Source organism: Lepus europaeus, chromosome 20 (assembly GCF_033115175.1).
Source record: "Lepus europaeus isolate LE1 chromosome 20, mLepTim1.pri, whole genome shotgun sequence".
Taxonomy (NCBI): domain Eukaryota; kingdom Metazoa; phylum Chordata; class Mammalia; order Lagomorpha; family Leporidae; genus Lepus; species Lepus europaeus.
In genome coordinates this window covers 49,864,166-49,877,598 of record NC_084846.1, presented here as the reverse complement: position 1 = coordinate 49,877,598, position 13,433 = coordinate 49,864,166, and the positions used below count along the sequence as shown (strand labels likewise).

Sequence of the window (13,433 nt, the reverse complement as noted above, 5' to 3'; positions counted from 1 at the left end):
CTCATCTCTTTCCATTACCATAACACCTCATTCAATGCTTTATTTTAATTCTGGGGTTGTGTTTTGTCTTGCTGCTGGCTTGCTCTACCATTCATTCCAGTTAGGTAACTTTCTGGATGTGAACCGATCTTAGCAATACCTCCAAGTCCTATTCTCTCTCTTCAATCCCTGTCCATGGAGCGGGGACACTCGAGGTGAACAACTGCGAGGCTGACTCAGCATTTGCTGCGTGTGAATAAAGACAACGGATTGTACCCTCTAAAGCAGAGGATGCCTGTCGGAGTTTGTGCACTACAATTGAACCCTGGCGTGAACCTCGGGAGCCCTTTGATTTCCCCCTGTGGTCCAGCTGGTCCAGTGATGGGATACCTGGAAGAACAGCATCAATTCCTTCTCCCAGGGCAGCCAGGCTTACCTTGCAGGTCAAAGAAGTCGTCAAACAGATAGACATGTTTCTGGTCAGTAGCAATCGAAATCATTACCCGGTAGAACATGTCAAAGTTGGGGTCATTTTTCTTCACCACCCCAAGTACGAATGTCTCCACACTGATGTTCCGAGCTTCCTCCACCACCTCAGTCAGGTTCTTTGGATCTCGGGAATCTGCCTGCCCATCGGTGACGACCAAGGCCACCTTCTGTATGCCTGGCCTTGCAACCTTGAACATGTCGTTGGCTGCTTGGAGAGCCGAGGCTGTGTAGGTGCCTTCCCCCAGGTACTGCATGTTGTCCACAGCCAGCTTGAAGTCATCCTTGCTGGAGAAATGCTTCAAATTGGCCACCTCCTCCACCTGATGGCTATAGTTGATTATGCCGATGCGGGCTGTGGCAAAGTCTACGGCAACCCGGTCAGCCAGAGTCTTCACAAAATTTTTGATGATCTGGAAGTTCTTTGGCCCCACACTTTCTGAGCTATCAATCACAAACACCAGCTCTACGGGGGGCTCCTGGCATTTGGGTCCACAACCTAAACGATAAACGAAAAAATCAAAGCATTGCAGGCTGAGTGCATCATAGTGGCAGGGGAGGGGTGAGAAGAGAAAGGATGCACCTGAGGCCTGAATATCAACTTTGCTTTTCTGTGACTGTAAAAATAGCTGACAAATGGGACCGGTGTTGTGGTGTAGTGGACTAAGCCTCCACCTGTGTCGCTGGCATCCCATATGGGTGCCAGTACATGTCCTGGCTGCTCCTCTTCTTATCCAGCTCTCTACTATGGCCTGGGAAAGCAGTAGAAGATGGCCCAAATGCTTGGGCCCCTGTACCTGTGTTGGGGGCCTGGAGGAGGCTCCTTCTCCTGGCTTCAGATCAGTCCAACTCCAGCCATTGTGGCCATTTGGGGAGTGAACCAGTAGACAAAAGACCTTTCTCTCTGTCTCTCCCTCTCTCTGTAGCTCTGCCTCTCAAATAAATAAATAAATCTTTTAAAAAAAATAAAAATAACTGATAGTTGCCTCCCTTCTGGTTCCTAGACTTGATTCTTTTTCAAACATAACATCCTAGGAAAAAACATACTGTCTTTGATAAACTAACAAATATCTACAGGCTCATTTCTTAGATTAAAATATAAAATACTTTGAAAGAGTGAGCATGCCCTATGTAGGCCTTCTTAAATACATTCCTCTCCTTCTCTCAAAAGGTAACCACCACCCTAAATTTGTTTTTCATCATTCCTCCATATGGATTTAATCTAAATCTGAAAGTTGATGTCCCAGCCTTCTACCATAGTGCTCCATGGAAATGGAGATTTGCTCACTGGCATGGCCTGTCCTCCACAGTGACAATTATGGAGACTTCATGGTTCTCAGAGAGCCTTGTACTTTGTCCAGATTATGAAAGTTTTGAGGGGAGTCGCCCTACACAGAACTGGTCACTGGTCAATTTCTCCTTAGGTCAACAAACAACCATTCAAAACCAGTGCCAGAGTGAGCAGGAAACACAAACGATCAGGCACTGCTTCTTGATTTGCACACTCACGTTGCCCAACAACCTGCTGTAGAAAGACCACGCGCTGTTTTCCCGGGACTTCCAGATGCCAGAAGCCACAGAAAGCCAGGCTACTCTTAAGTTCAGAAAGGGGGCGGGGGCAAACCAATTCCAGGACCCAGTGTACAGAAGGATAGTGATGGCCCTCCCATTTTTTTTTTAAATTTATTTGACAGGTGGAGTTATAGACAGTGAGAGAGAGAGACAGAGAGAAAGGTCTTCTTTCTGTTGGTTCACACCCCGAATGGCCACCACGGCAAGCACTGAGCTAATCCAAAGCCAGGAGCCAGGTGCTTCTTCCTGGTCTCCCATGCAGGTGCAAGTTCCAAGGACTTGGGCCATCTTCTACTGCTTTCCTGGGCCACAGCAGAGAGCTGGACTAGAACCTGGCACCCATATGGAATGCCGGCACCACAGGCGGAGGATTAACCAAGTGAGCCATGATGCCAGCCCCATCCCTCCCACTTTAAACACTAATGTTGGGGCTGGCGCTGTGGCTCAGCGGGTTAATGCCCTGGCCTGAAGTGCAGGCATCCCATATGGGCACCAATTCTAGTCCTGGCTACTCCTCTTGCGATCCAGCTTTCTGCTATGGCCTGGGAAAGCAGTAGAAGATGGCCCAAGTCCTTGGGCCCCTACACCCACAAGGCTCCTGGCTCCTGGCTCCGGATCGGAATAGCTTCAGCCATTGTGACCATCCGGGGAGTGAACCAGCAGATGGAAGACTTGTCTCCCTCTCCCTCTCCCCCTCTCCCCCTCTCCCCCTCTCCCCCTCTCCCCCTCTCTCTCCCCTCCCCTCTCCTTTCCTGTGTAACTCTTTCAAATAAATAAATAATCTTTAAAAAAAAACACCAATGTTTCCTTCATTGTTATTCTGTTCATCTCCTGCCTATTGACTAATTTCTTTCCCTGACTTCCTCTATTGTAAGTCTAAATCTTTCAGCCTGAAGCATTTAGACATAGTTGCAAATCATGGCGACCCCTGCCTCTGCTTTCCTGCTTGGACAAGTGCAACCCTGGAGATTCAGAAAGACTTCTTGGCTTCAGGAAAAACATGAATATCAGAGCCACCAACCAGGCCAACTCAGATACCAACTGGGCTCTGGCAGTCATATTTCCTTTGTGGGATTTTTCTTCCCAAGCACAGGTAAATGCCACTGTGTGCAAATAGGCACGGTGTTTACAAACATCCAGCTGCCCACACCCCCTAGGCTGGTTCCTTCATGCTCTTTAGCCTGGGAAGACCATGCTCCAGGAATCCCATGGCCTCTCTAGCTGCTACCTTTCTGTTTCTCACTGACTTTGGAAATGGGCTTCACACTTTCCACCAGCTAAATTATCACACATCTTCTGGATGAACACACCATCTCACCATAGTGAGCTGCTACTTTAAAGCGATGGGTGGATTTTGGTAGTCAAATCTTACCGCATATTTCAACAATAAGTTTGATGATTTCTTCTCTCTGGAGGAAAATAAGAAAACCATATTAGCATGGAAGATATGACTATAATATGTTTTCTTGTAGTCCTAAGAGATATGTCTTATTACAATCCGTATTGGGCCATTTGACTTACTCCTTCCACTGCAGAAAATAATATAGCATGAAAGTTAGAAGTCGGATGTAGTACGTCACAACTGACATGGGTATGAGCTATAAAACTTAACAGCTCAGACTTTTGGAATTCAAACTGCAGCTCTAGCATTTATCAGCTGTGTGACCTTGGCCTTCAGGTGACCTACCAATGTCTGTGACCCAGGGCTGTGGTGCAGATTAAGTGAGGCGAACGCACACAGAGCCCCACTAAGCACTCCCTCCAATGGCATGGTGCAGCATGTGCAGTCAGTGTTATGATCTAAACCGTGTGTGCAGAGCAATCAAGACTTGCACCAGGGCCTAATGAGAACCCACTCTATGGTGTATCCCTCCCTCCCCATTACTGTACTATGCCCCAGTTAAGCAAGCTTCCTCCTCAGCTTCTGAATACTCTAACTTGGGCTCTTCTAGAAAACGCTCCTGTGTTCCCAAATGCTCTTCCCTTGACCTGCTGCCATCGGCTCCTTTAGAAGCCTCCTGGGAACCACAGGGAAATCTACCCTGTGCAGCATGTTTACTGGCCACTAGGATGAGACTACACAAGGCAAGATGCTACATTTACCAAAGACGTGCAGCCAAAAGGGACAAGTCATGGAAATGCAGATCTCAGGGGGCCCAGTCTAAGAAAATAAAGCTTAACAGGTACAATAATAAAGTCTGAAATTGACACTTTGAGATTCAATGATTATTTACAGCCCCTGTCTCTACTGTTGAGGAATAGTGGTTTTTTTTTTCCTCATGCTATTTGTTGAACTCTTTACTAACTGTAAGGTTAATCTTATGAGCATAAAGTAAATAGAAAATAGATCTTTGGAAAAATTAAGAGTGGGAATAGGAGAGAGAGAAGGAAGAAGGCTGGGAGCACTGGCAGGAGGGAGGGTAGGGTGGGAAGAATCATTATGTTCCTAAGTCTGTATATATGAAATGCATGAAGTTTGTATACCTTAGTTTTTCAAAAAGTTTTAAGAGCAATGACAGAACTGGAGTAGAGGCAGCATAGCTGTTGACATGGTTTAACGGTGGTGTATAAGGGGACTCCCTAGGACATTTCAGTATAATTTAATACTTTTATTATAAGCTGAATATAGCCAAATGACTCAAAGTTGCTATTTAAGAAGAATTCCCAATATGATGCTGAATTACATTAGTAGAATTATGTAAAATGAGGATTCAATGGCTATCTGTTTTTAGGCCTTATCATTTTTTTCCAAATTTAGAGAGACCTTTAATAAATCTAAAACTAGAACATGTATAGAAAGAGTATATTATTTATACATTTATATTAACTGCATGTAGAAATATCTATGTATTTCTGTTTAACATTTTGTACTTGGAGATATATTACAAGCTTTATGACTAGCTTTTCACTTAAATCATAATTACTTTCTCACATTAAGTAGTCTGGAAACTATACCACTAAAGTCAAATGCATGACCACTTTAAAACTCTTTGAAGCCCATTACCAAACTAGACTTCGGAGAGTCGTAGGAACAGAAACCTCCAACAGCAGTAGCTAAGAAAACTTGTTTTATTTTAGATATATAATACTAGTTATTATATAATCTTTGCCACTTGGCAGAACAAGCTATCTCATTGTTTTAAATTTCATTTATTCTGTTTCGAGGCTAAATTTTGTTCCATGTGCTGATTTCCAAGTTGTATTGTCTACTATTGTATACTCTTTTCATGCCCTTTGTCTAGGCTTCCTAATGGAATGTTTGCCTCTTGTTGATTCGTAAGAGCAAGGTATACACATTGACAATGGATTTTATTTCTTTTCAACATGTTTTTATTGTATAAAGAGGTTTAAAATGCTTTAAGTAGTCACATATATCAATCTTTTCCTCACATTCTTTTAAGTGACTGGAATAATTCAGTCTTTCCACTTAAACTTGGTACCAATGCTAATAAATGAATCAAAGGACTCCAATGTAGTAGGAAGCAGAGAAAGACTTGCAAGAGCTTGGCAGAGCCAAGGAAATGTGCTGATCTGCTGGAAATCCCAGGGGTGGAAGGATGCAGTGGGACTGTGGTCCACAGAGGTGGATTCTCCCAGCATCAGGGCAGGCGGCAGAGGACAGGGGAGAGGAGGAGCACCCAGCCAAGGGGAACAGCATTCACACAACACACACTGCTGTACAGTATTTGAGTAAATTTATGACTCAGAAAAAACAAATAAAAAATGGAGACAAGAGAAGGAATCTAAAAGGCCTTGGTGTCATGAAGAAGGTACAAAGTTGATCCTGGACAGAGGGTACACCAGAGAAGAGTGCCGGTAGCTTTATTTAACAGAAATAATCAAGGCAGTTGACTGGGAGGGTTAAAGGTTCTAAATAGTTCCGGAGAAGAAAATGAGACCAGAAAACTGTGGCGGTAGTGATAGAGTGGCAGAAGTAGAGGGGACATTGCAGAGGGAGAGTGAAGGGTGAGTCACTGGAAGAAAGGATGAGGGAGAGAGGAGCCCAAGAGGAAGCAGATTATGGGGTGATGTCTGGTGCAGTGGTGAAGATGCTCTTGGGATACTCATATCCCACACCAGAGTCCTTGGGTGTGAGTCCCAGCTCCACTTCTGATCCCCCTTCCTGCTAATGCACACCCTGGGAGGCAGCAGGGGATCACTCAAGGACATGGGCTCCTACCGCCCTGTGTGGGAGACACAGCTCAAATTCCTGGCTCCTGCTTTTGGCCTGACTCAGCCCCAGCTATTGTAGGCATTTGAGGAGTCAATCAGTGAATGGAAGATCGATCTTGCTACCTCTCTCTCTCTCGCTCTTGCTCTCTCGATCTCTCTTTTTCTCCTCCTCCTCCTTCTCCTCCAACTTCCCTGTTTTTCAAATAAGTATAATTTGTCAAACATTAAGAAGAGATAGATGACTGCTCTGAAATAAGAAGGCATGTGATAGGGGCAGGCTCATGAAGATGACGGGGCCTGGCTTGGGCCAGGCAGTTTGCTGCCCCTGTAGGACGTGCAGCTGGAGATGTCTCATGGGTGATAACACACATGATCTGGTGTTTTAGGGCACAGTATATGCTGGAAGCAGATTTTAGAAACTTACAGTTGACTGTGCAAGCAGGGACTGCAAAGGAGATTATGTGGAGCAGGGCTTCTCAGCCTATTTTAGCCAGTGTGCCGGCCACTCTTCCCCCAACTCTTTTGATAAATATATTCTTTCCATTTTTATAATATAAAATGATACTTTTTAATCATCATATGATTTCATGATGCGATTTAACTAATAATCTTTATAAACCGCACATTCCCCACCCCCACCCTGCTTTTACTGGCTCTCCTTCCTCCTGGTTTGAAGACAGAGAAGAGAAAACTGAGGGTTGACAGCAGCAACTGCTAACAGAAAAAGGACAGGCACAGAATCTGGGTCTCTTGAAGACATTTGGCATGAATTAGGAAAGCATCTAACTCTTCCCATGTATTTGCCTCTCTGAAGAAAAGTTCATAGTCTGGAATGAACCTGAGATTGATAGTCACCTGGGGATTCGTCTGATCAGCCAAAAGAGGCATTCCAAGAACAGCTTTCACAGGGCGACAGCCTGGACTTGGCATCAACTTTAATGTAAGCCCCATGCTAGCCAGAAGGGCTCTGCTACCTACTAGCTTGGGGCATACTGCTCCATATTTCTGTCTGACTTGGCATGTTTTCATTTGAAGGAGAGAGAATGCTATGGAGCCAACGGAGCTGTCACATTGATTACATGTGGGATCTTAGGCAAAAGAAGGCTGTATCTATCAGCCTGCCCCATTCTTTTTGTACCCTATCCCTAACACTCCCTGAACTGCATGGAGCCTTGGCCAACATTGATTAACACAGTCCTCAGTTCCACGCTCCAGCAGTATCTCTTGAAACACTACCCTTTGGCTACCTCCTAGATGAGCCCATGCATTAGGACAAGTTCATCAGTTCTCCAAATCTGGGGTCATTTGGGCCAGGAATTCTGGAATCCTGGGTATCTAAAGTGTGACTTGGAGGGGCACATGCCCAGGGTGGTGACACCCTAGGCTCTGGGGACTCTTTGCCCAGAGGAAGGACTGCAACAGGAGAAGGACTGGGAGTCCAAAGTGCAGCTTTATAAAGCAGGGTCCCCCAAGCACTTGCAGTACTGGGTAGCAGTGGAATTGATGGGTATGGGCTAGCAGGTTACCCATCACAAACTAGATTCTCAGTTAATGCAAATTCTTCTATCCCTTGTTCTTCCCTTCATGCTAGTCCCTTCTTCTATACTCTAGAAAGCCAAGGTCAACAAAATAGTGTCTCCATTTGTCAAAATAGTGTCTCCATTTGTACGGCCTCTTCATCTTGGCTAAAAAGTTTCTGTTCAAGAAACAGAAACTATCTTGACCCAAACATCATCATACATCAATTTTTCTGCCTTGAACCCCTATAACCATTTCTGCTGTCATAGCGTTTATCCCACTATGAAGTCAACATCTTTTGTGTCTTTTCTCCAGTAAACTGTGAGTTCCTTGAATCCTGGGAAGTTGTCTCTTATTCTCTACTATCTCCCCAGTGCCGATCTCTGAGCCCAACCCCAACAAACGTTGATGTGCTAACGACTAAATAAACAAGTGAACGGGTGAAGCAAAAGAGTCCTACTCCCCAGGCTGGAACACTGGGGCAGGTGAACACCTACAGGGAGTATTCCAGGGGTCACGTGCTTATACTTTCCCCTGCTACTTTAGGGAAGGAATTGCTGCAGGCCTCCCTGCCTCACCCGCTGAAGGCAACGGTGGGGGTCTCATTTGTGGTGGGGAACAAAGAGGAAAGGAAGACAGGTCCGCAACACACACGCAGATTTCTTCGTCACAGGCTGAGTCTGCTCTTGCCTGTGCTCCTAGCAGCTCACACCTGACTTTTCCGGAATGTGCATAAGATGAGTATCTCTGGATCATGAACCATGGAAGAAGCCAAAAAAGGAAAAGATTCCATTGTCCTCTCAACGCAATGCCAATTTTGTGACTGCTGTTCTCCTTGAACACCACCTAAAGGAACTAGTTCAGGGAGAAAGAGCCCTCGGTCAAAGTGAGAAGGAACACATTAAATAAAGTCATTTGGCCTTTTAAGCAGCCCAAGTCCTTGTTATCAAGAATAGCAGCGTGGTCATTTCTACAGTGGTCAGAGAGGAGTGGTCACGTGCATCCACCACGAGGCCACACGAGGCTGCTGCCGTCACTCCTCCTTTCGCATTCAGACTCAATGACCTCACGCATCAGTGCTGGGATGGCAGCAGTTGCTATCATTTAAACAGAACCTGCATCCAACATATTCAGAATTCTAAAGTCAAAACATGAATGTAAGAATTTTGCAAGCACAAGACCCTCAATGACCCTCTATGTTAGATACTCACTGTAAGTCCTGGGTCTCCTTTGGGTCCTTGTAACCCCTACGTATCAGGAGAAGAGTAACAGTCAGTACAAGCTGGAAGCAGTTAGAATACAAAATCATGGTGGGACTTTGAAAATCGCTTCTTGCCTGCCTTCCTGGAGATCCGGGCTCTCCAATTTCCCCTTTGTCACCTTTCCTTCCCACGTCGCCCCGTTCTCCATGCTCTCCCTTTAAAACATGGTAAGAAGGCAAGTTCAGAAAGTGATCATTAAAGCCAACTAAGAAAAACCTCTATAATTTGGCTAATTGGCAACTGGAATCTCTTGAAGACGTGCAGTTCTTGTTGATAAAAATACACCATATGAAGAAAATGGAGGACAGGTTATTTTCATGCTCTGAGGTCCCATAATCTAAATCAGGATGAACCAGAAATCCCAAAGTCAGGAGACCTGAGATACCTTCTGATCAGCTCATTGCCTTCAGGAAATTGAACTACTATATAATTTACCAGACTCCTGAGCTAGCTGGTATCTCCTACATGGTATGTGGTAATGATGTATTCCTTCACTATCCAGCTTTTAACAATGCAGAAAAGGAGAATTTATAAAGTGAAATTGTGTGTAGATATAAAGTATGTATTCAATTTCAATGGGATTTTCTTCCCTGTGAGAGTTGTAAGGAGAAGCATTACACACACACACCCCAATGCACACACGCGTGCACACACAGAGACCAGAACTCTTCTGGGATTAAGCTATAAGATCTTAAACCTAAACATGTCTCTACAATCCTAGAATACTTACCTTCTGGCCTGGGAGACCAAGGCCCATTGTGCCTTTTGGCCCTGGAAGGCCTTGAGGTCCCTGTTCTCCCTACAAAAGACACAAGAAAAGAATGTTCTGTTTATTTCTCAAGACAATTCAGAATTTTTTCTGGGTCAGAAACATAATTGTAGATTCAAAACTCTATTATAGCATTCTGTGTGTTCTGAGACACACATATCTCAAAATGTACTCAATGGCTATCAAATGTTGAACAACCAAATCCGGGTGAGGAATGATGGCCCTGACTTATAGTATTTGCCTAGTTTGGTGCTGTAAGCACTCCTACCCTGGCTGATATCAAGCTGTGAATGCATCGACTAGCATACAAATAATTACTCTATTGAGGGACAGTTAGGTTATTCCCAATATTTCTTTATTAAAAATAATGCTTCATGGGTGGAACGAGAGGCCATTAGGTACAATAACACAAGCACACACAGGGAAGTCACACATGATCTCATTCATGAGCAGCGTCTTAAAAAAGGTGGTCTTCCAGAAGTTAGGAGTGTAATGATGGTTACTGGTGGCACGAGGGAGGAGGAGAGTGGGGCGGATGGGTAAAGCTTGGTGGGTGGGGGCTGAGTTAGAGTCAGACAGGAGTTAGATGCTTGGGGTTTCTATAGCACTGTAGAGTGACTACAGGTAATGTTAGTGTACTGTATATTACTCTATTTAAAAAACTAGAAGATGGGTTTTCTAGTGTTTTCACCATAAAGAAATGTTGAATGTATGAGGAAATGCTTAGACATTACACAGTGTGTGCATGCATCAAAATATCACGATACCCCATAAAAATTGAAGATAAAGGCTGGCGCTGTGGCGTAGTGGGTTAATGTCCTGGCCTGAAGCGCCAGCATCCATATGGGCACCTGTTCAAGTCCCAGCTGCTCCACTTCCAATCCAGCTCTCTGCTATGGCCTGGGAAGGCAGTAGAAGACGGCCCAGGTCCTCGGGCCCCTGCACCCATGTGGGAAGACCTGGAGGAGGTTCCTGGCTCCGGATCGGCACAGCTCTGGGAGTTGCGGCCATTTGGGAAGTGAACCAGTAGATGGAAGACCTCTCTGTCTCTCTTTCTATGTGTAACTCTGACTTTCAAATAAATACATGAATCTTTAAGAAAAAGTGAAGATAAAGAATGCCTCAGTGAATACTCTTTTATAGATATTTTCACAGACTTGTATAATCCCTAGGAAGGACCTCTGATATCAAAACAAATACAGACGAGTACAAAACAAAATGAATACAAGTAAAGCTTCTTTAAAGTTGAACTGAAGTGATCAATTCTTCATGAACCCAACTCTGAACTTCTCTCCACAGAGCGGCTTGGCTGAACTCTAAGGTTCCTTTTCTCTTCTGACAGGTTGTGTCTCCAGATGGATCACAATATGGGAAGGCAATCTCGCCGCCTCAACACCAGAGGACTTACAACAGCTTCCATACAATGGCCATACAATGTGTTTTCTCCTTGCTATCTCTTTAGCTAAACCCCACACCATAACACCATGGGCCCCCCATGGGGAGGGTGTCCTTGTCATGCTAAGGACAATGGCCTGGACCCACCCACAGATACTGATCCTGAAGAAGAGCATCTTGGTTACTTGCTCAGTTGGTCGGAGGGGACACACAGGGATTTTTGGTCTTCCTTTTTCAGTTTACAGTCAATAGAAAATATTTTTTCCTAAAAGGAAACCTGGTGGCATTGGGAGTTCCAGAAACTTGGACAGGATTTTGTCCAATTAAATCTGTCCAAAATATTAAACCAATACTTGGATGCCAGGCAGAATGTTCAAGAGCAAAAAGGAGAAAAATCTGTTGTGTTTGCAAATGGAGCACACCTACACAGGTGCTGTGAGGAGAAACTGATGGGAACGTGTAGACCCACAGACCGATCCCTTTGTTCCTCTCATGGAAAACCTGCTCTAGGAAAAGTGGATCTGTAGCCTCACCGAGATTGGGAAGGTTAAAATGTCCAGCCTGGTGCAGACAAGGCGGCCAGCCCACACAGTGGGACCAAGTACCCTGGGAGACGGCTGTTTGAGATTCCCTCATCCTCTGTTCTAATTTAAAAAGAAAACACACCCAAATAGCATAAGAAAGTTACCCTCTACACAGAGGTGTGTCAGTGAAGGACACTGGTGTCAATTTGTTCTCAGGCTTTTTGTGGAGGCCAATAAGGACATCTTCATTCAACGAGGTACCTGACGGACAGGAGCTTTGGGTTGTCAGGGAGATGCTTCAGACCCTTAGTACCTGAAGCTAGGGGTCAAGGAAGGTGCCAGGCCAAGTATATGGGACACTAAGGTTCAGTTTACGGGGAAGATGGAAAAGAAATCTATGGGTGGCTTTACCCTGACCCCCAGAGGCAGACAAAGGAGCTAGGACTTTGCTACAATGGGGGACTCGCTGCTGGGAATTCTGTATTTCGGCAAAGTGAGACAAGAAAGAGCCCATAGCCTGCTGATAATTATTCAGAATGATTTCCTTTACAACATTTCACATTCCCGCAGCAGCTAATACAGAGGAAATCCCATCAATGTTTGTGAGTAAATAGCTGTCTTGAAGAAATGATACAATTCCGGGGGCCGGCACTGTGGCTCAGCAGGTTAATGCCCTGGCCTGAAGCGCCGGCATCCCATATGGGCGCTGGTTCTAGTCCCGGCTGCTCCTCTTCTGATCCAGCTCTCTGCTGTGGCCTGGGATAGCAGTAGAAGATGGCCCAAGTCCTTGGGCCCCTGCACCCACATGGGAGAGACCAGGAAGAAGCTCCTGGTTCCTGGCTTTGAATCGGGGCAGCTCCGGCCATTGCGGCCATCTGGGCAGTGAACCATTAGATGGAGGACCTCTCTCTCTCTGCCTCTCTTCTCTCTGTGTAACTCTGACTTTTGAATAAATAAATCTTTAAAAAAAAAAAAAAAAGAAAGGATACAATTTCCCAACAAGGTTAAAAGCTACTGTGGCTTCATTGCCATGCCCTGGGGGCAACACCTCAGAGCAACCAATTATCATGTTGGGATCCGTTCCATGTTCAGGAATTTATTGTGTGTTACTTCATAATATTAAACATTTTCAATATAATAGTTAGCACACTGTAGCTATTCCAGGAAGCTGCACTTCCTTGTAATAAACACATTTTTTTTTTCTTTTTAATTACCAGCTTCCCTTCAAATACTTGAAGGTTCTCATAACTTTCAGGGTAGACTATATAGCTTTTCGCAAGCAAGCAGGCAAATCCGTGCCTCAGCTTGGCAGAGGCGACAGCTAGCCAATCAGACTGCTTTCGTTAGAAGTCCCAGGAAAATGATGAATGATTATTTCAGTACGTGTCAGAAGCAGCTGCAAGAGAGAACCTGTCTACTAGAAGGCATAATTAAACCCCAATTCCAAACCTAGCTTCTTAATCACTGTGTCATTATATTCTAGTCTTAGACCTGTACTCCTACACTGTGATGGTTTTCATTTTTCCGATGAGGATTTGTTCTCTGGGAGAGAAATTTCCAAAAACAACGAACAGCCACCTGAAAGCTTTCATCGACGTGGAGGTATGGTTTTTGTTGATTTTTTTTTCGCATCACTGGTATGTCAGGAAACAGGATTTTTTTTCCCCAAATGTTTTCTCAGTAAATTGCATTAGAAAAAAAGTATCAAATTCACAGATGATCAAAAATGTAAAATGAACATCTAGCTTCCGCTGA

At 44.7% G+C, this 13,433-nt stretch overlaps 1 protein-coding gene across 2 annotated transcripts in view; it reads right to left on the bottom strand.

Moving 5' to 3' along the window:
• COL28A1 (collagen type XXVIII alpha 1 chain) overlaps nt 1–13,433 on the bottom strand; it is a 204,782-nt gene that overhangs the window by 19,712 nt on the left and 171,637 nt on the right. For both annotated transcript variants that reach the window (XM_062179058.1, XM_062179059.1), the window contains exons 28-32: nt 9,721–9,789; nt 9,065–9,145; nt 8,940–8,975; nt 3,410–3,446; nt 416–964 (exon numbers count right to left, since the gene is read on the bottom strand). In XM_062179058.1, the coding sequence (XP_062035042.1) occupies nt 416–964; nt 3,410–3,446; nt 8,940–8,975; nt 9,065–9,145; nt 9,721–9,789 (772 nt within the window). The remainder of the gene's footprint in view (nt 1–415; nt 965–3,409; nt 3,447–8,939; nt 8,976–9,064; nt 9,146–9,720; nt 9,790–13,433) is intronic.